The following is a 27,233-nucleotide window of genomic DNA, read 5'->3' on the forward strand; positions in this document are numbered from 1 at the left end:
CTTGTGAATGATTTAGTGTTTGAAATAGTGTTGTGTGTGCATGTGTTGGATTGACCTTGGCTGGCAGCCAGATGCCCACCTCTTGATTCCTACAGTTGTGTTGTAAGGATAAAGTAAACAAGGTATCTACTGAAATGTAGCATTGTCTTGCTATGTAATCAGCCTTCTTTATGCATCAAAGTGTGTTCTTCAGTTACCAGCGAAACCATATAACAACTAGAGAACAAGCAGCTTATTCATTAATAGAATTGGCAAAGCTGTAATGTTTTGTTTTCTTTTTTTTCCTTTTTCTCTTTAAGGTGATGTACTCTTGGCTACAGCTTTTCTGTCCTATTCTGGTCCTTTTAACCAAGAGTTCCGCAGTCTGCTATTAAATGACTGGCAAAAGGAAATGAAAAGCCGGAAAATCCCCTTTGGTAACAATTTGAACCTCATAGAAATGTTGACTGATGCTCCCACTATCAGTGAATGGAACCTGCAAGGATTACCAAATGATGATTTATCCATACAGAATGGAATCATCGCCACTAAAGCATCTCGTTATCCTTTATTAATTGATCCACAGACACAGGGTAAAATTTGGATTAAAAATAAGGAAGGCAGAAATGAACTTCAGGTAATAGGAATGCTGGTGCTTTCATAATCCCTAGAAACTCAGCTCACAAAACATTACAATTCAGTGATTCAAATAATACTTAGCAAATGCCTTTTATATAAATACCTTGTCTGGATATAAAGGACATCTCAGATATATTTTCATAGATTTGAGATTTGTCTAGATATGAAAATGTACATTTGAAGCTTTTTAGTACCAGTGGCTCCATTTATTTAATGAATTTATTTTAATGAAACATAAACTGTTGGAAAATAGGGTGGATGGGTAATGTCTGATAAAGGCTGAAGCATGTTTGCAGGATACTGTAAGCATTAGGAAAAAAACCCAAATAAGTGAGTAATACAGGTTCATATAAATGTTTAAAAATTAAGATGCACAGCATGATATTTTTATCATCTTTTAATGAGAAATTATTGATAATTTGTGTTGCCTTAGCATGAATGTCAGGTGCTAAATATTCTGCAAATATACAGGGAAGACAATATTGCAACAACATACGGTCTGAGGCAAGATACACCAATTCGATGCAAACGGGAAAATATGAGAAAGAAAGCCCTTGCTTGCTACAATTATAATTACACCAATAAACCAGCTTTTTTAAAAGATATCCCTGAAAAAGATAAAGAGGATTTTGAAGGATGATAACAGAGTGGCTCTGAGAGTAGTCCTAGGAAACTACTTTCATTCATCTTGATTGTTATCTCAGTGCAGAACCCTTTAATGGTTGCCTAGCTAGTTACGTTACAAAATGATAATTAGACTTTAACTATGGAGTTATAAACAAACTAAGCTGAATGTGCTTTGTGTACATGTTGAAAATTAATCACAATTGTACTGAGGACTACTTTTTAAAGCAAAGACTATTTAATGGCTTGTTAGATATAAACCCCTAATTTTCAAGGGGGTGGGGGGGAAGCACCCTAATCTTGGAATTGACCTTGCTGCAGTTTGACTTGGGGTGTTATCCAAGATAAAACTGAAGGTGATAAAAGGTTCATGTGAATTTCTGGTCTAGTTGCACTCATAAGATATCAAAACTTTAAGTACTCAGTGTTGCTTTGCTTCTGCTTTTGCAGTTGAAAAATAGAAGTTTGAATTCAGTGACATCTGAGAATATAGTACACTGATGCTACTTTTTCTTGTGGTCACAATCTTTGCCTTAATCCTAGTCTAATCATAGGATTGTTGTTTTTGTCAGTAATTTAAATAAAACAAAATATTTTATAAATATACACTGAACAAAAAACTTAGTAACTGGGCATAACATAATATATAGGTCCCTGATTGTATTTTTAGATCACTTCTTTGAATCACAAATATTTTAGAAATCACTTAGAAGACAGCCTTTCTTTGGGAAGACCTCTTTTGATAGAAGATGTTGGAGAAGAGCTTGACCCAGCACTTGATAATGTTTTGGAAAGAAACTTCATTAAAACGGGTTCAGCCGACAAGGTAAAAATAAAACAAATGAGCAAACAAGTGGAAACAGCCACTCCCCGCCCCCCCCCCCCCCCCCCAGTAACTCCTAATAAATCTATGACTATAAAAGATTAAACTCATGTTTAAATTTGATTAATGCTAATACTAAAAAAGACTAAAGTTTAAGATCACAAATAGTTAATATAACCTATGGAGTTCCTTATCCCTTTGCTTACGACAATTTTTAAAAATTGAAATAATCTGTGAATGAGTAATTTAAAGTGTTCCATAGATATTATCAACAAATTCTTTGTGTCAGATGTTTTAAAGCTGTTTTTTTATGCCTTTGAACAGAAAAATGTAACCTTTGTTTCTACATGCAGTATCTGAAAGAGTGTGTACTGGTTCTTGATATCTCAGGACTTCTTTTTAATACTTTTCTTAAGGTGAAGGTTGGTGATAAGGAAGTAGATGTTATGAATGGCTTCAGACTTTACATTACTACAAAACTGCCAAATCCAGGTTACTCTCCTGAAATTAGTGCTCGAACCTCCATCATTGACTTTACTGTGACCATGAAAGGTCTTGAAAATCAACTCTTAGGCAGAGTCATTCTCACAGAGAAACAGGTAAAAGGATTAATTATATCTTTTTCCTGGCTATATGTCTTACATTTACCTGTAGAAGGTTTTACTTTCATTTTAATGTATTACTCTCTATTCCCATATCGCAGGGTAACTTTCTGGCTCTCTCTATTGTGATTATTCTTAATATAATCTATTTATGATGGTTTAAAAGCTGGCACAGAAGAAATTGACTCATTCAAGTAGAAGTTTCTATTTGTCTTTATTGTCTCAACTGCACCACACTCACCTTATTTTTCCTGCCTCAATGAGTTATAACCTCATGAGAATGGCCTGTGAAAAGGAAAAGGGCCTGCAATAAAAACTGATGTTCTTCTTTCTACACACTGTGGAGCTCATGGCAACATAACCTGGTGCAAAGGACTCAGACTTAGTTACTTCCTTGCTCCAAGGGGAAATGGGCTAACTACCTATTTTGACATTGCAGATGTATTAGTTGAGGAAGCCCAAGTTCAGGATGACAATCCCAATAAACATGCCACCAGTAGTTCTGGAGGGAGGCTGGTTGGTATAGAATCATGGAATAGTTTGGGTTGGAAGGGGCCTTTAAAGGTTATCTAGTCCAACACCCCTGCAATGGGCAGGGACATCTTCAACTAGATCCTGTGAATAAGAAAGAATCTTTTCAACTCTTGGACACCTAATCACTGTAACTACGAGGTCAGGCAATATTGAAGTCAAATGAGACACTATGCATCTATGACTGTGTATTTACTAAGATTTTGGCAATAGTTTCAGTTTACCTTCACTAGAGAGGAATGTGTTTGTTCCCTTATTGTGGCATCTGTTGAGGTCCTCCCATCCTCCTGCCCCACCTCCCCCCAGTGTAAGATGTTCCTTCTTAATGGCCTCAGTCATCTTGTTAATGTCAAGTAGTTGCATTTCATTCCTGATCAGTCCATGGAGCTCATGAGAGAAATCATACTCATTCTATGAAGGCTTATATTTTGTCAGACAGCTTCATTGCACCATCAGCTTCACTTCAACCAGTAACAGCTTGTCAGCCCACTATGTAATGGAATTATCACTGTCTGAAACACACTGCGATGTGTATATTCACAAAGCCTTATGCCAAACTTCACTTCTGGGCCCTGCAATACAGTACATTCCTCAAGATGACAGTCATTTTATCAGCAAATTTCTCCAGTCATTGCAGTTGCTGTACACCTGCTTGGAGGACACAGAAAAGATAGGAGCTTAATTTTTCTCAGAGGTGCAAAGCAATAGACTGAGGAGTAATGGACTCAGATTGGAACATGGGAAGTTCTGATCAGATATTAGGAAAAAAATAATTACATTGAGAGTGGTCAAAACCAGGAACGGATTACCGAGGGATGTTGTGGAATCTCCATTCTTGGAGGGGTTCAAGACTGAACTGGACATGGTCCTGAGTAACTGATCTATTTAGGCCTGCTTTGAGCAGGGGGTTGGACTAGTTCATTTCTGGAGGTCCCTTCCAAACTAACGTTATTCTACTATTCTATGGTATCTTTGCCACTAACTGGAATGTCTAATGGGTGGACATGCTGTGCTCTGTGAACCAGCTTCTCAGAGTGGTGTACTCGCTACTACTTTGTTTGTAACCACCTGAGGATAGTTCTTCCAGGTAAATGACGAGTGCCCCACTTGACAGACAGGGGGACTTTCACAGAATATACTTACCACTTTTCAGTTTGCTTGACCTATGTTTTTGTATCCTGTGGTTCAAGGTTTCCTGGAGAGTCAATTTGGACATATCCCACTGTCCAAAACCTTTTTTTCCTATGATATCTAATTATGCACCTTTGTGAATTTGGGGATTTCTTGAGTGTCTAGATCCTTCCTACCTTCTTGTAGCCTTTGGTAGGGAGGTGGTGGAATTATTTAACCATGAGACAGTTTGCCAAATGATTTGAGCAGTATGACTGCTTGGTGATATCCAGTGTTAGAATGTATGCGTGGAACTTCTGCCTCCAAAAGAGAAGAGATTATTTATCCGAAGTTAGTGTTCTTCAAGGCTTGTATGTACATTTATATCCTCCTTGCCATTCTACTGTCTCTAGTATGGTTCTGCACTTAGAATGAATGAGATTTAGACACGCAGCAAGGAAAAGGGGGGTTCACAGCACATAATTTAAAGATTCTGCAAAGTCTGACTTTCCGTTCCTGTGTTCTCTGGTATGCCCATTGGTAGAATCTGTGTGGCGTACTTCAAAGAATTGATTGATTACTGATAAGAATACTGGTACTGACTACTTCTTTTCCACCAGAATATTAAACCAATTTGCAAGATGTGAGCTAAGCATAAGAAGGTCAAAGGGTAGCTAGTATATCTGTATAAATTTCATTCTACTCTATTTCTTGGAATAATTGGATTTGAGAGACTTGATATATGTCTGAATGTAGTATAACATACTGTTTTAATGATATGATTGTTTTGATGCATTGGCTGTTATATAATTTGACAAAAAACTTACTTATTTAGTGTTGTAGAAATAGATATGTCAGATTAGTACTGGAGTTATAATATACAAGAACTGTTTATGGCTTTTGGAATTTTCACATTCATATTTCAAGATTTGTGGTGGAAAGAGGCTCAAGTTTTGTAAGGATCAGTTGATGCAAATTCTTGCACTTATGAATAATATTGTGATGGAATGATATAAGCTAGGTAGCAGCTTTTATATTTTATGAATATTACAAGACCTAGCATTCTTTGGTACAGCCTGTAAAATGATATCAGCTTGTGAAAGCAATTCTATAAAGCTGGATTTGAAATAGCCTCTTTGGTGCAAGTTCCTTGAATTTACATACATGGTAACTTGGCTTAGTTTTTTTTCATCCTTGATGTTACAACTGGAAATTTTTGGAGACATGCAGAAAACTTTCAACTGTGTACTCTTCCTGATCTGCAAAAAGTATTTTAAAAGTTTAATAGATGGATTTTTCACTAAGGTTTTCATCTAAGGTTACTTCACTTGCTTTAGTTTGGTTGTTCTGTTTCCAACTTGTTTCTTGGGCTCTTCTTGTGAGGAAAACTTAGCTTTCTGGTTTTTTTAAATATGTTGCACTCTAAAATATGTTTAACCTTTTAAATTGAACTCAGCAAAACATGAAATTTAATTTGGCTCAGAATGATTTCTCAGTATGATAATTATTATATTTAATTGGATGCTAACATTCTTTTAATGCTATACTTTAAAAAATTGTTTCTGCTTCATCAAACTTGCATAATGCTTGTCTTAGTTCATAATTGCTACCTGCTTTTCTTTAGTTCCATTAGGCATCAGTTGATTAAAATGGAGTTAACTGTAGTTTTCTTGTCTTTTTTCATCAGTTTTTGTCAGAATCTTTTGAATCTGTATGCATATCTTCTAAGTTATGTGACATTTACATTATTCTATGACTACGGTCCCAATAAATCTTTTCTACCTGATGATGATGATGTTTCAATATACCTTTTGTACAGTGAGAAGAAAAGAACCTAAATCTGATTATGAGATGAAGATGATTTTTTTAAAATTTCCTTTTTAAGATAAAAGGACTTTCTTTACAAGAACCAAATGCTTGAAATACTTAGGAATGTTAGCAGAATGTAAGAGTGAGAAGACCGCAAGTTTAGAATGTGGGAAAACAAAAAACCAATTTCAGAAGTTGTAACAGTGTTGCAAAGGTGTATAAATGAAGGATATCTAATGGGGAAGTAAAACCTTTCCTTAAGCCTTGCTAAGGTTTCAGAATCATAATGCCTCTAGTGCTGTATGAAAGATCATGTATTTCTTAGTGTTGACCCTGTTTCTTTGGAATAGCAGCCGCCTGTCTGCAGTGCTGAACTGGACTTGGCAAAGGTGGAGTGAACACACAGCTTCCAACTTTGGAGACACATTGTCAAAACTATACACCAGACCTTTGTAAACAGTGGAGGAGTACTTCTGTAGACATAGCTAATATTTCTACCAAGTGGCTCACTTACTGTTGGTTCATAAGATTCATATTATCCTTATCTTATGAAAGACTCTTAACCCTTCCTCTCCCTTTTTCTTTCTTTTTACTTTGCTGTATTGAAACATTTTGTATTGTTTCAATGAAGTATTTTTATCTCTGAGGGATTAATTTCTAATAAGTTTTTAAAGTTTAATTTTAAGAGTAGCATAAGAGTGAACTGAAAGGCCTTTTATCTCTGAAGAACATATTTTTCTAGGTATTTTAAACAGTGGGTTTTTTTTTTTTTTAAATGTAAAGCTATTAATCAAGAAGTATTCATCTTTTATATATGACCGCTGGGAAACAAAGTAGGTATATAAACCACCCAGTTTGTATTACTAAAAGTATTCAATTAAATACTTCTAGTGAAGCAACTCAATTTGAGTTCTACATGCTTTCTTTTCTTAATCAATGAAGCATTTTAGTGAGAGACTGAAGTTATCCTTGTTCGATGGAGGAGTATTTTTAGATGCGCTTCTTGAAATATTTGGTGCTTGATTCATTGACTAAGGGTGCTCATTATTACTGAGACTATTTTCAATATGGTGAAGCATATTGAAAACAGGGTGTAAACAAAGATGGCATTAGATGGGGTGAAATAAAATCCAATGCCTGGAAAGGTGTTTGCACTTTGAAACAGAAAAAGAAGAAAAACAATTACTATTCTGAACTTCTAATTCTATTAGGGCATGATATGAGCAAGCTCCATAGTATTTGTTGAAATGATTTGTTAATGCATACTTATGTAGCAGGTTCAGAAACCTGGCAATAGACCTGCTGTCAGAAATACCACTGGAATTCTTTCCCCAGATTAGTGCAGTTACTCTTGACCTATACTGTTTTAGTAGGATCAGTACTTTAAATACCTTGTTTTATTTTGTTTTTATTTTTTATTACTCTTCTGTTTTCCAAATATTGCGATGTATTCCAACAGGAATTAGAGAAAGAAAGAACAGATCTTATTGAAGATGTGACTATGAACAAAAGGAGGATTAAAGACCTAGAAGATAACCTTTTGTTCCGACTTACAAGCACTAAGGGTTCTCTGGCAGATGATGAAAGTCTAATAATTGTATTGAGTAACACTAAGACGACTGCTGAGGAGGTAACACAGAAACTGCAAACTTCTGCTGAAACTGAAGTACAGATCAACTCAGCCTGTGAAGAGTACAGACCTGGTGAGTGAAGGTAGTGATGAAAGACAAATGACTGGAGCGTATGGTTAAAACAGCAATACTTAGAGTAAGAGAAATGGTAGGATGAGATGACGAAGACCATAATGGTTGGGAAGGATCTGTGTTTTCCTGTAAGTAAAACGTATCTAGGAAATGTCATATTGAGCTATGGTGGAGAAAATAGTCAATGTTATGCTTCATGTGGAATTTATACAATGGAATGATCTATTCTCTCCCTAGACTTCCCATTGCTCTATATACAAGTGTACCTGTCCAACTAGTCTACTGGGTAAGAAACTTGGGAGGGCTTGGTTGTTCTTTCTTAGCTGTTAAAATGTTGACACTTTTTACGGACTGTCAATGAGACCAGTCATTAGGGTATTTAGGTAGCTGTATGTTTGAGTTCAACATGTTGACATTCTTTTAGGAGGACAGTATAATTGTAAATACTTTTTTGTATCTGTTTGGATGAATGCTTTGTTTATCCTATCATAGATCCTTAAATTATTATAGTCAGCACATTTAATCAGTCTTTTGGCTTTTAACTGTCAGGTGAAAACATGTGAAAAAAGTGAAGAAAAAAAAAGCTCTCTGGAATTAAGTGTTATAGCTGCATTTTAGGAAATGTGTAAAATGGTACAGTTACTGTACCAGAAATCATTGCAGATTTTGTAAAACCTTTGTATTTAAAACTAAATGACTGCTGAAAGTATGTTAAATCAGTGCTGGATAAGTTTAATAAATATAGTTCATTTGGCTTTTATATGACTCCTGTAAAAGTCTGTAAAGAGAAATTTGTTTGGATACTCAAACAGTACTTCAAACCATCTTACTTTTTGTATGTTCTACTGATGATCTGAATATTGCTGTATACTATCCAGGTGCTCTCCAAATATGCTCCTATTTGCAAACGGGGCTTTGCATAGTAAGCATTATTACAGAAAAGATTTTTTTTTTCCTGATGTATAAATGAGGATTAAATTAACATTTTAATTATTTTTCTGGCTAGTAAAGAATGGAGCAACTGAAGGATCTTCAGTTAGCATTAGTGTTAAACTCACTGTCTTCTTGTAGTGAGTTAAGCTTTTCTGCTCTGCATTTCTACTTTGAACACAATCTTGTTTCCTGTCCTTTAGTTGCAACTCGAGGTAGCATCTTATACTTCCTTATTACTGAGATGAGCATGGTCAATGTGATGTATCAGACTTCACTTCGGCAGTTTTTGGGGCTTTTTGACCGCTCCCTAGCCAGGTAATTTAGCTAACAATAAGTATCAATTTTATTTACCTGATCCTGGGGATGATTGTAGTACAGTAAAGATTTGTTGTAAACTAATGTCAGAAAGAAGAGTGTTGCTCATTACAATCTTGACAGGAATTGACAGTTTAAATACCCATAAGCCTTTGTCTGTTAGTTACCAAGGCAAAGAACCTTCAAATATACTTACAGTCCTTAAAAATTAGGCTTTAGGTAATTAAAAACCATTATATTGTGTTGATTTTCAGCTATGCAGAATGGCCTGATTACAAAGGAATTTTTTCTTGTTGCTTCTTCAATCTGAAAGTTGTTGCTAGCTTGCTGTCTGATATTCTCTGTTTGTGATGTATTATTTTTTCATGTTTTGAAAGTTCTGAACTATGGCTTTTTGTCTTTACATAGTATTCCCTTTAATAAAACCTATGCAAATCGACATTCAACTGCAGACCTTTCTTCCAACAGGTCTACCAAGAGCCCTATAACTAGCAAGAGGATTACTAATATTATTGAACATATGACATACGAAGTGTTCAAATATGCTGCCCGAGGACTCTATGAGGAGCACAAATTTCTTTTCACATTATTACTTACATTGAAGATTGATATACAAAGAAACAGAGTGAAGCATGAAGAATTTCTGACACTTATTAAAGGTTGGAACTATGAAACAATTTTAAGTAGAGCACATATATTATGGCAGAAAATTTGTTAGCTGTAGTTAGTATCTCCTAGCCAACCTGCTGCTTCCTTTTGCACGAGAAGCCAGTCAGTTGAAAGAATACATGCTTATCATTCTGTTCTGGTGACAGACAACATTGTATGGTAGTTTTAATTTGTAGCAGCGCACTGAATATTGATAAATATAGCTTTGAGAATCACGAGAATTTAAAAGGAAAAATTAACTGTCCTTTCAGTTGGTGCTTATGTCTACTGCTCAAATACCATCGGGTATATGTTTGACTTAGCAAAATTATTATTATGCTAAACATCTTTTAGTTTATTTGGTAACTGCAGGAGGACGAGCAAGCAAATAGGAACAGAAAGTGATGCTAACAGTTTAAAAGAATATCAGACTCTTAGCTGAATGTGACAAGTTCATGGCTTTAGTCTTAACTGCATGCAAGCGCTGTGTATCTTCACTTGAAAGCTTGGAATCATTTTGTATTACCTTTCCAAGATACTTAATTTTCCAGGCAACATTTATTTATGGATTATAACTGTTAATTTTTCCATGTTGACCCTTTAGAATATCTTTTCCCAGCAAGCATTTATTTCCAGGCACATTGCACAAAGAAATAGTAAATCCTCAAAAGAGAAACTGGTTAACAAAGATTAAGTTTAAGGTACATCATAAAATTAATATAAACTAACCAAACTACAACCTCTGTTCCACCAAAGATGGTGTGACTTTATAAGGTAGAAAACCCCTGTAACCTCATGATTAAAGATCTGGATTCTTGTAGCTTGTGTTTTCTTTTTATTTTGTGTTTGCTTTCTTTTAGCTTCACTTGAATTCCAAAGTAGGGAAATGTACATATTGGCAAAGTTATTACATTATCTACAATAACAAAAAAATCAAAGAAAAAAAACTGATTTAAAAAAATGTTATGGATTTAAAAAAAATGTTTTAAAGTAGGATGAAAAATAAGATTTGAAAATAATTTTTTGCATGTTACCTAACTCAGAAATTTTCTTATGACTGTCCTTAGTTATTAAGTACTCTTTCTCCAGACTGGGAAGACTTAGTCATGTGAAACAGCCTTGCAGTATCCAGTTTACATTTTCCAAATAGGTGGTTTGTTTTTTTTTTTTGTCTTTTGGGTGTCTCCAACAGTTCTAATTATAAATAATTCCTAATTTCTTGCAGGTGGTGCTTCCCTAGACCTTAAAGCTTGTCCTCCTAAGCCAGCTAAATGGATTCTGGATATGACTTGGTTGAACTTGGTAGAGCTCAGTAAGCTTAAACAATTTTCAGATATTCTTGATCAAGTAAGTAAGAGCTTTTTAAAAGGAATCTCTTGTGTGATAGTGATCATCTGGTAGTGATCAAGGCATGTGGTGGGAAACTGGTTTATTTTATAGAACAGAATGAAACTGACAGCAGATAGCCACAGTTGCGGCCCTGACTGCTTAGCAACCTGTATTGATAAAAAAACTTAAAAAACCCAGGGAAAAGAAGAAGAAAGTAGAATGTTTCACACTGTATATAATTGTAATACTTTCAGATTGGGATACAACTTGCTATTACCAACTCACATAATTCAACTTGAATCTTCTTCTGGTTGTTAGACTTTCTTGCATCCCTGTTGTGCTTTCTTAAACTATGTTTTCTGGTGCTTGTTCCAATATTTCTCTGATTACATAAAGTAAGAGTTAGGGAAAGAGTGTTTAGTAAATTCAACACTTGTATGAATAGTCTTAATGGATATGAAGTGCATAGTAGCTAATGGAGTAAGTAAACAGCATTTGATACATGTGAAAAGTACCTTCTGTACAGTCACGTGGGGAGCAGAAATGTACCTAGTGCTCAGAGCTATGTCTGAGCCTAGCTATCTGTGTTCTGACCTTGCTATGCCATTATATCATTAATGGAAAATACTGAGTAGTAGCTCATTTTTTTCAGAATATGAATACTTAAGGGCATTGTTGCATTCTACAATTTTGTACTTAAAATCTGAAGCTTATCCTCTCTTTTTTTTTTAATAGCCTTACTAAATCTGTGTACTAACATTGCTAAACAAATGCCTGTGTGTGGATTACATGTCTCTGACCCTCATGAGTTTGTGACCTAGTGGCAATTGAAACGCGACTTGTCTGTTTAGTGAGATTTACTCCTTTGATGTTACAACTGCAGATTTCCAGAGCAGAGAAACAGTGGAAAATCTGGTTTGATAGTGAGAAACCTGAAGAAGAACTGGCTCCTAGTGGCTATGGTCAATCCCTGGACTGCTTTGGACATCTTCTTCTTATCAGATCTTGGTGTCCTGACAGGACCATAGCTCAGGTACATTATATAGCCAACATAGTCTATTTAGGTGTCATTAGAATAATAATTACAGGATTGCACTTCAGTACTTTTTTATTTAATGCTAAACTCCTTTTTGTAATGGACCTTTGCATTGCATTTTTTGAAATTCTTTTCAGACAATTTATGCATTTGTTACAAGGGCAGTGTAAGCAAAATTATTCCAATATATTGAACGAACATTAGCCAATGATTTTACTATGGAGATAGGATTTAATCTGGAAACGTATGTGTTTATCCAGTTCTGCTTTATCAGTTCAGAAAGTATTTTTGACTGTCCTTGCTGATACTACTCACTGGAGTTGTAGAAATTAGGCCTTCATGAACTCGGTTGGCTGAGAGAAAACAAAACATGAAAACAATTTAATTGAGGAACCATTTCTTGCATGGAAGAATTAGACCCAATTTAGAAAAATCTGTATTAAGGTCTGTTCAAAATCTTTAATTTATTGCTATCTATTTAGAAGGGAGAGAAATATAAATTTAAAGTTTATTAAATGGTTAGACTATTTTTATAAGAAAAATCAACTTCTAGGAGCCTATTTTTAATCTTTATGTTCTTCTCCACTGCAAAAGAATAAAAATTATGCAATTGCTGACAATTTAAGAGCAATGATTGGCAATTTACTGAAGTCAGAATGCATCACTAAAAGTGTGGTATTAATTTTATGGGTACAAACCTTTAGACATTGTGACTAGATTCAGAGAAAGTCTCGCCAATTATTGGTGTAACTGCAGTTAATAGAAGGTTAAATGGTACTGTATAATGAATCTTTCAGATGTGTGCTATGTGTCTGAAACTGATCATGCAAAATTAGTTCCTCAGTTCTGTTAACAGGGGGCAAGATACACTTCCATCTTACGATGGTTTTATGAAAACTGATACTTTATCAAATGCTAAATGCTGAATATCTTTTGTCTTTGAGAAGTAACCCAGAGGTATTAAGGGGAAGATTGGTCTAAGACAAAAGCAACGTGGTGGGAAAAAATACAAGAAAGATAATCTCAGACTGTTTGAAAGTCTTTTCTATTTCTTTGTAAAAAGGAACAATAATCTAACAATTTTTGAAATAAATAAGGAATAACAGAGATGGTCTTCACCTGTTCCTCTGGATCTTCTGCTTAGTGACAGTTATTTTCATCATCACTATTATTAATTCATTGTTTCTTTAAGCATGAAGGTGGGAAAGACCTAACACCTTTGAAGCATATCTTCTATCCTTTCCTCCTTTTTTTTCTCTAGTATTCGTAAAGGAAAGCTAGATTTTAAGGTTAGGAGTTATGCTATCTAATGGAGATACCATCTTTAAGTCATTAAAACCTTTCTAAAGGTTTAGTAAGGTTATTATTTTTATTATACTGTAATTATAGGTATTATATATAACAATACATGCAGATTTATGTAATAGAATAATTATTTTTTAAGTTTTAACTGGTATTATAAGGCTGTCAGAAATAATACCTTCAAAGACAGTATGATATGTTAACATGTAAAAATAAATTTGTTGCATATTTGTATTTCTGATATAAATTTATAGCAGCCTTTGCTCTTTAGTTTACTTATTGATTGTATTTACACTGGGAAGAAAACAGTATTAAATGATTATGTCACAGGTTAAATTTACCCTTTTTAATACAGGCAAGAAAATACATCACTGACACTATGGGGGAGAAATACGCAGAGGGAGTTATCTTGGACTTGGAGAAGACATGGGAAGAGTCAGATCCACGTACTCCTCTCATATGCTTTCTTTCCATGGGCTCTGATCCTACAGACTCAATTATTGCTTTGGGAAAAAGACTGAAGACAGAGACACGTTATGTTTCCATGGGCCAGGGGCAAGAAATCCATGCTCGTAAACTTCTACAGCAGACAATGGCTCATGTAAGAGACAAAAATCTGAATGTTTTTTATATCTGTATTAAACACTTAGAAATGAAAATCCTGTCATGAAATAAAATTGTTTGGTGGGTAGTTAGTGCTGATGCAAGAACCTATATTTATTCATATAAATAAGTGTCCTAAGAAATAGAACTGTCTTTTCACAGTCATTTAATTAGCCATAACAAAGTTTTTGATGCTGTACAGACATCAGTGTTTTTCATATAAAATGGAGTTTTTGCTGTAGGTTGTTGACTGGTGAACATAGCTGAATTGATTGTTTGGAATGCACAAATATTAAATATTCTTCAGCAAGCATTTCACAACATCTTTTTCAGTTTTGTATTTTTAGTACTACAAACATATTTTGTTAATACTGTTGATAGTTACATAACCTTGAGAAAAACAAGGCTGTATAGCAAAATATTTTGTATTGCTGTAGTCTGGATTTTGAATTGGGATGGACAACGTGATAGAACAGGCATTTTACAAGTGAAACATGGAAGAATTAAAGAATAAAATTTCCTGTGTGAGAAAGAAAAGCTGAGATGTTCCAATTTAGCATGCTTTGCCCATCAGGTGGTAGTACTGATATGCCTGCTGATATGAATAGATGAAACTTCTTACAATCCTGTGTTATGAGCTTCTTTCCTGTCTATATAACCAGTTTTCCTCTGACTTTTGCCTCAGATTCTCGTTTGACAACTTCATACTAAGAGCTAATTAGCAGATCAGATGAGAAGAAACTCACTCAAAAGATAGGGAAGAAGAGCTACTTTTTGTTTAGTTAAGAGAAATGCAGTTACTTTCCCTCACTGTCTCATATACCCTCTTAATGAAGAGGTATGTGAGATGTCTATATGAAGTATGGTAATTCATATGAGAAAGTTTGATATCTATCGATTGATAGCAATAGATTAATTATGTATATTTGGGTTTTTTTCCAAGCCTGTGACCCTTGTGAGGAACAAGGTTTAGCAGCTTGCTCTACAGAGCTATTTCTGAGCTCCCTTATTTAGGATCAATGAAATCATGGTTTCACCTAGAAAGTCAAAATTTATCAGTGTTTATCAGCACTATAGTCATGTCCAGATATGTTTTAAATGTACTGAAATGGAAGAGGTAAGCACTACCTGAGAAGACCAGATTGGACAAGTAAGGACCGCTTGTTTAGATGATAAAACCAAACAGGCTAACAATGTCTCCATAAGGAACAGCCCACATCTTAGCTAACATGAGCTTTCTGTTGGAGAAAAAATACTTTGTTAATTGCATGTGTACCATTACTAGGAATACTGGTCTCTGTTTGTACATGAAATGTACATGAAAACAAATGATTAAGGCTTTGGTTTTGATTTGGTAAGCCAGTGGTGCAAAAATGACTGTGGAGGATATCTTCCTTTAACAGCTCTCATAAGCACTTAAATATGCTATATTTTGCTATAGTTTAGATGTGTTGGCTTTGTTCCTAACCTACAGCATAAGCAAAGAGTGATTTTAGTGGTTTCAGTTTGTAAACAATGTTGTTAACTTTATATTCTGTTGTTTTAAAATAGGGAGGTTGGGCACTTCTGCAGAACTGCCACCTTGGACTTGACTTTTTGGATGAGTTGATGGACACTGTAATAGAGACAGAGACTGTCCATGAAAGCTTTCGACTGTGGATGACAACTGAAATTCACAAACAGTTCCCCATCACCCTTCTTCAAATGTCTATTAAGTTTACCAATGAGCCACCACAAGGGCTGAGAGCTGGACTAAAGAGAACATACAGTGGTGAGTGCTAGAGTAGTAATGATTTAAAGTTAAATTTTGCTCATTTTTTGACTCTCTGGTGTTGTCATGTGGCCGCATTGTAGCCACTGATAGTAGGGGTAAGGTAGTATGAGGAACTGATCACAATGATGCTGGGACACAACTTGATCCTTGGTTTGAGCTAGAAGTTGTGAAAATTAAAAGGGAGAGAAGATCTGCTGAAGTTCTGTTGCCAGAACTAACTGACAACAAAACAGGAAATGCTTTTCTTTTCTCGAATGTTGGCTTCTAATATCTCAATTCAAAGTGTTTAAATTCTTAATCTTCTTGTGTCTTTTGGCAGAAAAGCAACATGTTAATCTTTGTTGGCTATTAAGTACTCTTTACATTGCATAAAATAAAGGTTGTAGTCAAAGAGTCTGTACAGAAAGCAACTTAATGTGAATTCAGCTATTAGTAAATTGTGGGATTTTTTTTCCTGAAGTTTAATATTTTAATTTGAGAAACTTAATAGCATGCTCTAAGCTGTCTCCAGCATAGAACACTTTGTAGGACAAGAGTTTAGTCTTGGGAGAGGCAGAGAGCCAACTGAATATCTCTAGGAGTGATATTTTAGTACTGATTTGAAGTGGTTTTGAAAAATATTATTATCGTGTTTCTTATAAAGCCTGCTTACAATCAATAGGTGTCAGCCAGGATTTACTAGATGTCAGTGACATGGTACAGTGGAAACCAATGTTGTATGCTGTAGCCTTTCTACACTCCACTGTTCAAGAAAGACGCAAGTTTGGATCTCTAGGTTGGAATATACCCTATGAGTTTAATCAAGCTGATTTCAATGCTACTGTGCAGTTCATTCAAAACCACTTGGATGGCATGGATGCCAAGAAGGTAATTAATGTTTTTGTGGGAAAGGTGGATAAGGGTGATGGACTTTTCTAGTAGTGGAACGTATATACATGGTTCCCAATAACTGAAACACAAACGTGATTTTAAATTATTCTTTTGTTTCTTTCCACAAACATTCAACATTCCAAGTATACATGTCTGTAGAGCAGCAGGCTTAAATTAGACTTTTAATCCTGTGCATATTAAATTTCTGTATTAACCTGTACATTAAAAAAAAAAAAAAAATCCCTCCCAGCTGTCTCCCCCCAAAATTTCAGAAATATAAACCTTAGAAGTATAGACCTTCTTTTCAATGCTAATTAAGCCAGATAGAAATGGACCACTGTATTTTAAATATTCTTTTGTTTAAATCAATTTTGAGTAAAAATAATAAGATTTGGCTCCTCCAACCTATCTTAGCAGCATAAAGAAATGGAAAGTTGCTTTAAAAGACTATGTAAGAATTCCTCTTACGTTCCTCACTTTCATATGGTCAGTTGTCATATAAAGGTCTGTGGCAGATCACTTTGCGATTGGCATTTTAAGTGAAGTTGAAAGCATGATTGGAATGTAGCTGTATCCCTCTTGCCCAAATGCCGGAATAGCCTCTTGAATTAGTTGTCAATTAATTCTATTTTGAGAAACCCTTGAAGGTGTTCTGGGAATGCAGGATTATAGGAAAAAAGAGTAGTAAGAAATAACTTTCTTCCAAAAGGGACAGAGATGCAGGACTTGGTATATCAGCTGTTCTTACTAAGGGAGATATAAATAGGTGAGAAGAGGATTAGTTAAAGTCAGTGCTTTCTGCTTGGTTTTAGGGGATCTCCTGGAGTACTGTTTGTTACATGATAGGTGAGATCCAGTATGGTGGCCGTGTGACAGATGACTATGACAAAAGACTCATGAACACCTTTGTAAAGGTTTGGTTCAGTGAAAATACATTCAGTCAGGAATTCAGCTTCTACAAAGGATACAGCATACCCAAATGTACTATGGTGGATCAATACCTTCAGTACATACAGGTTGGTAAATTAAAGCTTTTCAGCACAAAAAAACCCCAATTCACTTGTTTCTCACGAGTTCCTGAGTACCTTCTGAGTTCCTTTTCTTCTGAGTACCTGTATTTTGTCTTTTATTGACAGAGTCTTTATTGCTTTCTAACAGTCTGCATATCTATTAGTGACAGCTAATTTTTTTCGTCAATGTTATCATCATTGTCGTGACAGTAACCTTTTATTTTTCATGCGATTTGCTTGAGGGACATACCTGAAGGCATACAGTTATTAAAGAGGGCATAGAATGGAGTCCAGACATTGGGCACAACCTCACAGAAATAAAAGGTGTAGATATATGAAAGTACAAGCTAACTCTTTATATAGTGTATAGAGGTTAAAACTGAATTTGTTGTTAACCTTGGTGTGATTTGGGCGGTGACATGACAAATAGGTCACAGCAAGTTATTTGCCCTAAGACTGTTTGATCTAGCCTCTTACTTTACAATGCAAGGGTGGGGTTTTGTTGTGTGGGGTTTTGTTTGTTTGTTTGTTTTTAATAATTAGTTTATAAACCCATCTCCAGTTGTGCTCTTTTTGTATTTTACTATGTAGAGTCTTCCTGCTTACGACACACCAGAGGTGTTTGGTTTGCACCCCAATGCAGATATCACTTACCAAAGTAAACTTTCAAAAGATGTATTGGACATCATCCTCAGTATTCAGCCTAAAGATAGCTCTGGTGGAGGAGGTGAAACCCGAGAGGCGGTTGTAGCCAGACTGGCTGATGATATGCTGGAAAAGCTTCCTGCTGATTATGTACCATTTGAAGTGAGTTACTGAAATTCTGTCAAGAACATTTGCTCCATCTTGCTTTGTGTGGATTAAAAAAAAAAAGTAATGATATTAATTTTTCTAAAAGCATGTCTGAATTCATTCATACAGGCAATACTTCAAAAACATATTTTAAAGAAGCCTGACCAGACTCTTAACATTTATAATGAAGTCACTAAATGTGCACTGAAGTGCTTTTGTAAGAGCTTTTTCAAAATATTAAACCACTTAATGCTTAAGTTGCTATTTGCACTATGGGGGAGGTAGGTTCATCAGTTTTTAAGCTAAGCTTGTTGACACTGTAGAGAACTGAGGTGGCGTTGCAAGTGTGTTAATGCTTCTAAAAGTATTACAGCTTTAACATATGTATTACTTTGGGATTCAGCTTACATCCTGAAGATATTTTTAGGTTGCTTTCTTCTTCAGTGAAGTGAATGCTGAAAAGCTTGTCAAGTGATAGCTTTCGTTGATTGAAGCCTAGTGTTAGTATCTCAAGATCCATATTAACACATAATAGCCCATGTAATTATATTTGTAATGGACACCTGTTGCCTTGCAGCCATTTATTTTCTGAAATAGCAGCTTTCCTTCTGTTTATGTGGAAGATGGAATGTCTCTCAAGGTCAGAAGGTTTTCTTACACTTAGAAAACATTTTCTGATGACTAGATAGATGGGCACTCCAATCGACTGTATTCTGTGTCTCCATCCTTGAGACTAAAGTTTAATTGAGTGTTTGGACAATTTGTGTTGTTCCTGGGTCTTTCCATAGTTCTTAGCTGTCCTTTAGAGCCCCAGAATTTTAGGATTCTGACATTATAGTTCTTCCCAGGTGGAGGTGGTTATAAACTTCAGATAAATGAGGGGAAAATGCTTGTAAAATAGTTAAGGTTACTATATTTCCTGTATCAGGGATGCTGAACTTTTGTGTTTAATTATGTTTGTTGAAGCTTAAAAGTAGTAAGATTGGTTATGTCAGTAATAAAGCATTTACAACACTTCTGTTATGAAATGGATGTGAATCACCCCAATGTGTCATCAGAAAAAAGTTCACACCTATGTTTGTGCTTTAACAGATTCCCAAAGTAGCCACCTGCTCATCTAGGCAGTAAGATGTTTTATTAATTAGATAATCTGCCTGCTGTCTCTTTCTTGAGGAGAGTGAAATCTCTTATCCTTAGTCTTCTGCCATTTTACTTACTCTTTAATGGAAATTAGCATGAGGACCTGATACAAGGCTAGGTGGCTTATGAACACCAAAATACTCCTGTTGGGATGCTGAGCTATGAGAAGGAGCAAGGAGACTTGTACAATCTAATGCACTCTTTTCTGTTTTTACACAGTAATGTTTCCCTTATGTGGGGTATGCTCATGAGTACAGACTCTCTTCAGGTACCCATGTCTTACATCTGTTGTTTTATGTGTTCTGTAGCCCATCCTGTATTATGAAATCTTCCCTCAAATGGCATAATTATGATAATGTATTTTATCTGAACAGATGAGTTAAGGTATCTGAGTTTGGAATATTGATTATCTAGCAGTCTTCCAAAAGTTTGCACTTGCTGAAGTTTCTGACCTACTGTCTTTCTAGAAGCCTGAGGTTTATGATTTTCCAAAAGGGTGGACCAGATGTCTGAGATCTGCAAAGGACTGCAATTTGTTGAGTTTCTCAGAAGTGTACTGCTTTAATGATGGGCTAAATCTCCTTGTAGTTGTTAGTCCAACTCTCTTCAAATTCTACTTGACATCTCCAGGAACAGATATGTGGCTTAATAAAGACATCTATTGTCATTGTATAGGTCCAGTTAGTCCTGTTAAGTTTAGAAGAGATCTTTTTGGGCAGATCAGCTCTGATCAGAAATGACAAATTGAAATTTAGTTCGTATTAATAAAAGTGAATGTGGAGCATGAAACTTTTTCACATGGTGAAAACTATTTAAATTCCTTTTTGTGTGGCAAAATACTGATAAACTTAGAAAGGTTATGCATATTACTAAGAACAGGGCTGTTACCCTGTATAGGATTCAATACATACATTCACCTATCTCCCAATAGGACCATATTGACTACAAAATTTCTAGTTATGTCCATACAGTTGTTGTTAATTTGTTAACTTTACACTTGTGATTAAAATATATTAGCAGGTTTTATTAGAATACAAGATTGCCTGGCATTATGATAGTTCCCAGGCATTGCTGATAAACTATACTGAGGCAAAGTGGCTGGGGCAATCACTCTTGATTTGTTTGTGCAAAGTGAACCTTGGGAACTGTCTGTTGGAATTAAAGCCCAAATCCTTGAAGTGGGGTATGGCCTACATGCTGTTTAAATGACGTTAGCTCATAGAATGATATACAGACTAAATGAGTTAGGCTAAAAACATAGCTAGTCTCAGCATCATAGATTTCTCTTGGAAGAAATCCTGTATTTCTGTCTTGCAGAGGATTCAAGGAAGATGTCAAACTGACCATTTAACTTCCTCAATAAAAGTATTATGTCTTAGAAATTGTATTGGGGCCTAACCTTGACATAAAGCCACCTTTGTGTTTTATCTCTGTTGAAGGATCTTTGGTTTTCTACCTACAGGTAAAAGAGAAACTAAAGAACATGGGACCTTTTCAGCCTATGAACATATTTTTGCGACAGGAGATTGAACAAATGCAGAGAGTTATTTCGTTAGTGAGAAGCACTCTGACTGATCTAAAACTTGCCATTGATGGGACAATTGTTATGAGTGAAAATTTGAGGGATGCTTTAGACTGCATGTATGATGGAAGGATTCCTGCTAGCTGGAAAAAAGTAGGTGTACATCACTTGTTTTGTAAAGAAAAAAAAAAATTTCTGTAGAGCTAGATTAAACTGCTAGACTTACAGGAAATACTTTTTTCAAACAGAAGTGTTAACCAGGGCTGTGCAACTGCTGGAGTAGATTTTGGGCTAAAATAAACGCAGTCAAAACAAGCCCTCTTTCATTTATAAAAATATAAATGAATGTGGGAGATGCAGGTATTTCCCATTTTAACAGCCTGTTGCATATTGGCAGGATAAAAAGCTAGAGAGAAGAGAATAATTTAAAATGTGATGATGGATTTTAAAAAATAGCACCCACACTCGTGGACTACACTGTTGCTGTTCTTTGAGATTAAGACTTGTAGTTGTAGAATCACAGAATAGTAGAGGCTGGAAGGACCTCTGGAGATAGTCTAGTTTAACCCCACTTCCAAAAGCAGCGTCAATTAGAGCAGATTTCCCGGGACTCTTCAGAATCAAGAATCCACAATCTCTCTGGGCAACCTGTTCCAGTGTTTGATCACCCTCACAGTGAAAACAACCAAACAAGCACCAACCAACCAAAAAAACCCTTAAGTTTAGATGGAATTTCCCACATTTTTGTCTTGTGCCCATTCCCTCTTCTCCTATCACTGACAAGGATCTGGCTCCAACTTCTTCCATTCTCCATGCATGAGGTATAAACATTGATAATATATCTTCTGAGCCTTCTCTTCTCCAGGCTAAAAAAATCCCAGCTCTCTCAGCCTCTCCCCATAGAAATTGTTTTCAGGGACAACTAGAGCTGTTTATGGTAACTGATGGAAAGAAAAATGGGGAGGGTTTTTTGGTGGTTTTGTTTGCTTGTTTTGTTTTTCTTGACAAAGTATTTTCTTGGTACAAAACCTAGACCAAAGCAGATGCTTCACAGCACAAGTATGATACAGCTATTCAAAGAGAAAAATCATCATAAATCTTCAGATAGTCCAAGCTCAATTTTCCTTAGCTTTTTTCAGAAAAAGCAGAACAGTTTTGGCAGAAGCCCTGTTGTCTCGATGCATTGACCTTAGCTTTAGAAAGACATGTAGACAATATTTCTTCCTAGTTCACACAGCTATGTAATTTTGCAAAATAGTCATAAAATGGACCATTACCACAGGGAGCATTAAGCATGTCTAAATGGAATGGTAGACATGAATTTGAACAGAGCAAGAATTTGCTCTGTCCATTGGTTTCAGTGGGATGCAACATTTATCTATCAGGTTAAAAGTTAAGATATGAAAAATGAGATTTAAATATGCTTTGCTAGTATTATGTTGTTTACTACCTTGTGAGGAATTACCTTTTCTTGACATGAATATGATGTTTTAAAACTGTTGAATAAAATTAAAAAATGAACACACTGTTTACTATTTTTAGGCATCTTGGGCTTCCAGTACACTTGGTTTCTGGTTTACTGAGCTTCTAGAAAGAAACCACCAATTTTACAATTGGATTTTTGAAAGCCGACCAAACTGCTTCTGGATGACAGGGTTTTTTAATCCTCAAGGATTTTTAACTGCAATGAGGCAGGTAAATTGTGTTTAAAGTCTCAGTCTGCTTATTCTTTGATATACTTAAAAAAAATATTTATTGTGTGATGAAGGCTGAGTTATACACATGGCTCCATCGTGTCAGCAGGGAAGATATATGACTGTATAACTGCTTAACATTTCCTGAGTGAAGTGTTCTTCCTCTGCACATACTTTTTCAGTACATCAACCACTAATGTGTTAAAATATATTTCCTACTTCGATCCGAGCCCCGTGTATGTAGGGACTACCTTACAACATTATTAAGGTAGGCTGGAAAAGTGATGTCTCATGTTACCATTGAGATATCCCTGAGAAGAGGTTTTAAGCCCCTGAATTGCATTTCCTTTTTTTCCTCCCTTTTTGGTCTGTGTTCAGTACTTCCCTGGCTGGAGACTTGCCAGAACAGCTATTCAGAATTAGTCTTAAATTACACTTCTCCAGTTCAGTAGCTGATTCAGTCTCTCTTCATGAAGTGGGAAAGAGTTTCCTTCATCAATGCCTACTAACTATGAAGTTTGATGTATTTTTTAATGTATGTATCTCTGTCGACTTGGTGATTGTGTTGGTTGCTCAGCATGCTAGTTGCATTTGACAAGTGAGCTACTTTTTACTTCAAAAGGAGGCCATAAATACCTACGTTGGTCAGCATAAAGGGACACATTGGAGACAATAATTGTCTGGAATGTGTAAAATTGGAAAAGAATACTCAGGTGGGAATCCAACGGGACCTCAGACAGAAGCTGACTTGTGGAGGAGAGAATGAAGATTTGCAGAAAAGGAAAAAATCTCTGCTCTTGCTCTGAGGTCTGGGCAGTGTAATCTTCAGCTGTCAAACTGAAGTTCTAATTGGTGACCTACGTCTACTAAAATTGCAGGCATATAGCCTTGGAATTATATAACAAGATATTTCTTTTGAGTAAACAGTCCTAAACAGGAATTTTCTTTTGGACCCGAGCTTGTGGAAAGGGTTTAGTAGCAGGATCTGAAACAGTTGGAATCTACAGAACTTTTCTGGTTCCCTAAAAACAGAATGTGTGTGCATAACAACCTAATGTCCCAAGTAAAAACCAAAGTGACTTTCTGGGCTTTGTTCTATGGTGGAACAAATAGAAATGAGAAAGATGAAGAACCAGAATGATCGCTGAACTATAACCCTTCTGTTCTTTTAAAGCAGCTAATTAACTGCAGTATGGGACAAACATTAATTCCAATTACTTAAAAAAAGATCTTGGAAAACATTTACAAGACCAGCATAAAACTTAGGTCTGGCATAACTTAATAGCATGGGATAGTAAGGGATTGGGCAAGATAAAGGAGTGTTGTCCAGTGCACTAACTGACTAAATTTGAAGTATATGTTGAATTTTAAGCACATCTATCTCCAAGTGTTCTCTGGTTTTTTTCGCAGTCTCTTTATGTAGCTTTAGAGCTGAGTGAGCTCTCACTCATTATTATGAATACAGTTAATTAAGAGTATAGGTACAGGAAAAGGAAGGTAACCCCAGAAAATATGCAGCAAATTATGCATTTTGCTTTTGTCATTGGAACTGTTTTACGTAGCACATGCAGTTAATGTTTTCTCATCTCATGAAAGCTGTGAAATTTTCATATTCGCAAGAGCCAGTTACCATTGGCATTCAGTGGTTGTGTTACTTGGTATGGTCTTAAGATGTTGTATATAATAGAAAGATTGAAAATCAAATATAGCGGATAAAGTACTGAAAGCTTTATTGTAGTACCATGGCATTGCTAGCTTAGAGAGAAGTCGAACTGCTGTAAACATGGATATCATAAAAAGTTAATTTTTTTGTATTGAAGAGGATAAGTTGTGACCATACAAATATGTTTCTAATAAATGCTTGGAAAAAATGCCTCTGTGCACATGTAAAAATGTAACCTCCATACTTTCGTCTATTTTGGGCAGGAAATAACAAGAGCTAACAAAGGGTGGGCTCTTGACAGTGTAGTGCTGTGCAATGAGGTCACTAAATGGATGAAGGATGATATCACAAGCCCTCCTTTGGAAGGTGTCTATGTATATGGTCTATATTTGGAAGGAGCTGGTTGGGACAGAAGAAACATGAGACTGACTGAATCTAAGCCCAAGGTGCTCTTTGAGATGATGCCGGTTATAAGGATATATGCAGAGAATAACAGTAAGTAACTGTATTGTAAAGGATGTTTTTTTGATAGAATTCAATGTAGCTTTTTATTCAACTGTGTGGAAGTCTTTTGGGCTTTAGGGATTTCATGAGGCTGACACTATTCATTGTATACATGCTGAATCTTTTTCAACAGGGGAGACTTCCCAGTCTTCCATATAAAATGAGCTTTCAGCCTTCCTTGATAATTGATAATAGGCACTTTTTTCCCTAATATTTGTGTCGGTCTCTACCTTCTGGTCTTAATGGTGTTACAGATGAGCTGTTCTCTGCCTCCTCTGACAAAGACGCTTGCTTTCAGTCTTCCATCAACAATATGTGTCCTAGATTGAGAAGATCAACATTTATATACATAAACTCTGTAACCTCTGTAGCCTCTGTAACCTAAACCCAAATAACCTCTTTCCCACACCCCAAAAACCAATGTAATTTTTATACATATATATATATCTCTCTCAAACTTATGTAAGTATATATACACAACATATATATACAAAAAAGCCATGTATATCTTATGTAAGGTATTTATAGATAATATGTTATATGTATAATATGTATATTTATTAAAATGCATTTTTTTTTGTGGGCAAGGCTATGTTTGAGCTAACAGAAGCAAGCAAGAGGTGGAGTGAGGTGGTGGAAGATGTTTTGTCTTTGAGGCAGAAAAGGGCTGTAAGAACAGAAAGGAAACTTAGGGGGCTGAAGGACAGTGTTTTTTTGTGAAAATGTATAATTTTAGTTAATGTGGAGTTTTATTGTGTATAAAATAGGAAACGCTGTTGAATAGGGATGTAAAATAGGATAGGACTATCCACTGTTGAATGTAAAATTGGAAATTTCTGTTGAAAAGCATTCCACCTCCAAAAGCAAAGCCTGCTTACATGCTATTTTGTCAGGATTTTGTGTAGCTGATCTTTTATAAGAGGCATGATAACTGTGAAAGCAGCCAAGATGCTAAATAATGAACACTGAAGTATTAAGAACGACTAGACTACTGTTCGAATTCTGCAGTGAAGAAGTTGACAATTTATACTCTAAAATACTAAATGCATTTCAAAATAGGTTGTTCAAAATAGGCATTTTTTATTTTGACACACTAATAATATATTGATAAGAAGTAATGTTCAGTGGGCAGATTGAACTAATAATAATGCTAATCACGCTAGAGTGTCCATTTACATTTCTTGCTACATCCAGTTCCTCGGTGCTGATGATAAATCTTAAACCTACAGGAATTTCAAGCCATGTATGGGCTTCAGCTGGCAGTAACACAGTAGCGAACAGTGTGAGAATCAAGTAAGAGTTTTCTTTGGTGGTGATGAAGAGCTGTGTCCTATTGAACTCTGATTCAGTTTTACATTTGCCTTATGCCCAGTCCCTTAGAGCCCTGTTTTTTCAACGTAGTTTCATTGTTTTTTATGTCTCTTCTGTCTTCTCAGCTTCAAAAGATCCACGTCTGTATTCATGTCCAGTCTACAAAAAGACCATTCGAGCAGATATGAATTACATTGCTGCTGTGGATCTTAAAACCCTTCAGCCTCCAGAGCACTGGGTACTCCGTGGAGTAGCACTTCTGTGTGATGTCAAGTAATGTTAAAAAAAAAAAAGGTTTCTAAGATTTTTTTTCTTTTTTTAAGTGTAAACATCAATATGTAGTTAGCTATATGATGGATGACTTCTAAAAATATATTTTCTAAGGCATAGACTCCGTTATGGTATTTTTAGAAAATTGTTCTCAATAAACCTCTACAATAGGCTTATAAATGTTAAATCTTAGAGTGATATTAAGTTTGGTAAATAGATTGAAGTATTACTTTTTGATGTCTTGACAAATCATGACAAATATTTAGTGTTCCTATCTCACTATTGTGTGTTTAATTTTACCTTGAATAAAGATTAATTGACTTGAATGTTGTTATGCTTCAGTGGTAAATATGCTTGTATCAGGGCTTACCTTCAAGTAGCTAAATGCAAAGCTTTTTTTGTATGTGTGTATCTATGGAACTCTAAGCCCAGTTGCTCATTCATATGAGTTAATATACCTCAAGATGATGTTCCAAGATTTATCTCCTAGCTCATAGTTTCTAGTTTGCTTGCTGTCTAAATAAGGAAGGTGAGACTGGAAAAATGTCACACCTGTTTCACCACTTGGAGAACAATTTCATTGTATTACATAGGAAAACAAGCATTTGACAGCTGCCAGAATTCCTTACTATCTGGTTCATGACTTATAAATATGTAATGGATAGGAAAAAAATAGTTCCATAAGAATTCTTGGATA

The 27,233-nt window shown here is 35.5% G+C and overlaps 1 protein-coding gene across 1 annotated transcript in view; it reads left to right on the forward strand.

Annotated features, from left to right (window-relative positions):
- DNAH5 (dynein axonemal heavy chain 5) overlaps positions 1 to 26,543 on the forward strand; it is a 133,033-nt gene extending 106,490 nt beyond the window's left edge. The window contains 17 exon segments of the mRNA XM_075495645.1: positions 300 to 616; positions 1,913 to 2,068; positions 2,482 to 2,664; positions 7,577 to 7,820; positions 8,954 to 9,068; positions 9,537 to 9,727; positions 10,942 to 11,063; positions 11,929 to 12,078; positions 13,739 to 13,984; positions 15,538 to 15,757; positions 16,422 to 16,627; positions 17,443 to 17,646; positions 18,232 to 18,447; positions 21,035 to 21,247; positions 22,637 to 22,789; positions 24,715 to 24,946; positions 26,392 to 26,543. Coding sequence (XP_075351760.1) covers positions 300 to 616; positions 1,913 to 2,068; positions 2,482 to 2,664; positions 7,577 to 7,820; positions 8,954 to 9,068; positions 9,537 to 9,727; positions 10,942 to 11,063; positions 11,929 to 12,078; positions 13,739 to 13,984; positions 15,538 to 15,757; positions 16,422 to 16,627; positions 17,443 to 17,646; positions 18,232 to 18,447; positions 21,035 to 21,247; positions 22,637 to 22,789; positions 24,715 to 24,946; positions 26,392 to 26,543 — 3,320 coding nt within the window.
- Positions 26,544 to 27,233: the final 690 nt, after the last annotated feature.

This window comes from Mycteria americana, chromosome 2 (genome assembly GCF_035582795.1).
Source record: "Mycteria americana isolate JAX WOST 10 ecotype Jacksonville Zoo and Gardens chromosome 2, USCA_MyAme_1.0, whole genome shotgun sequence".
Classification (NCBI taxonomy): Eukaryota; Metazoa; Chordata; class Aves; order Ciconiiformes; family Ciconiidae; genus Mycteria; species Mycteria americana.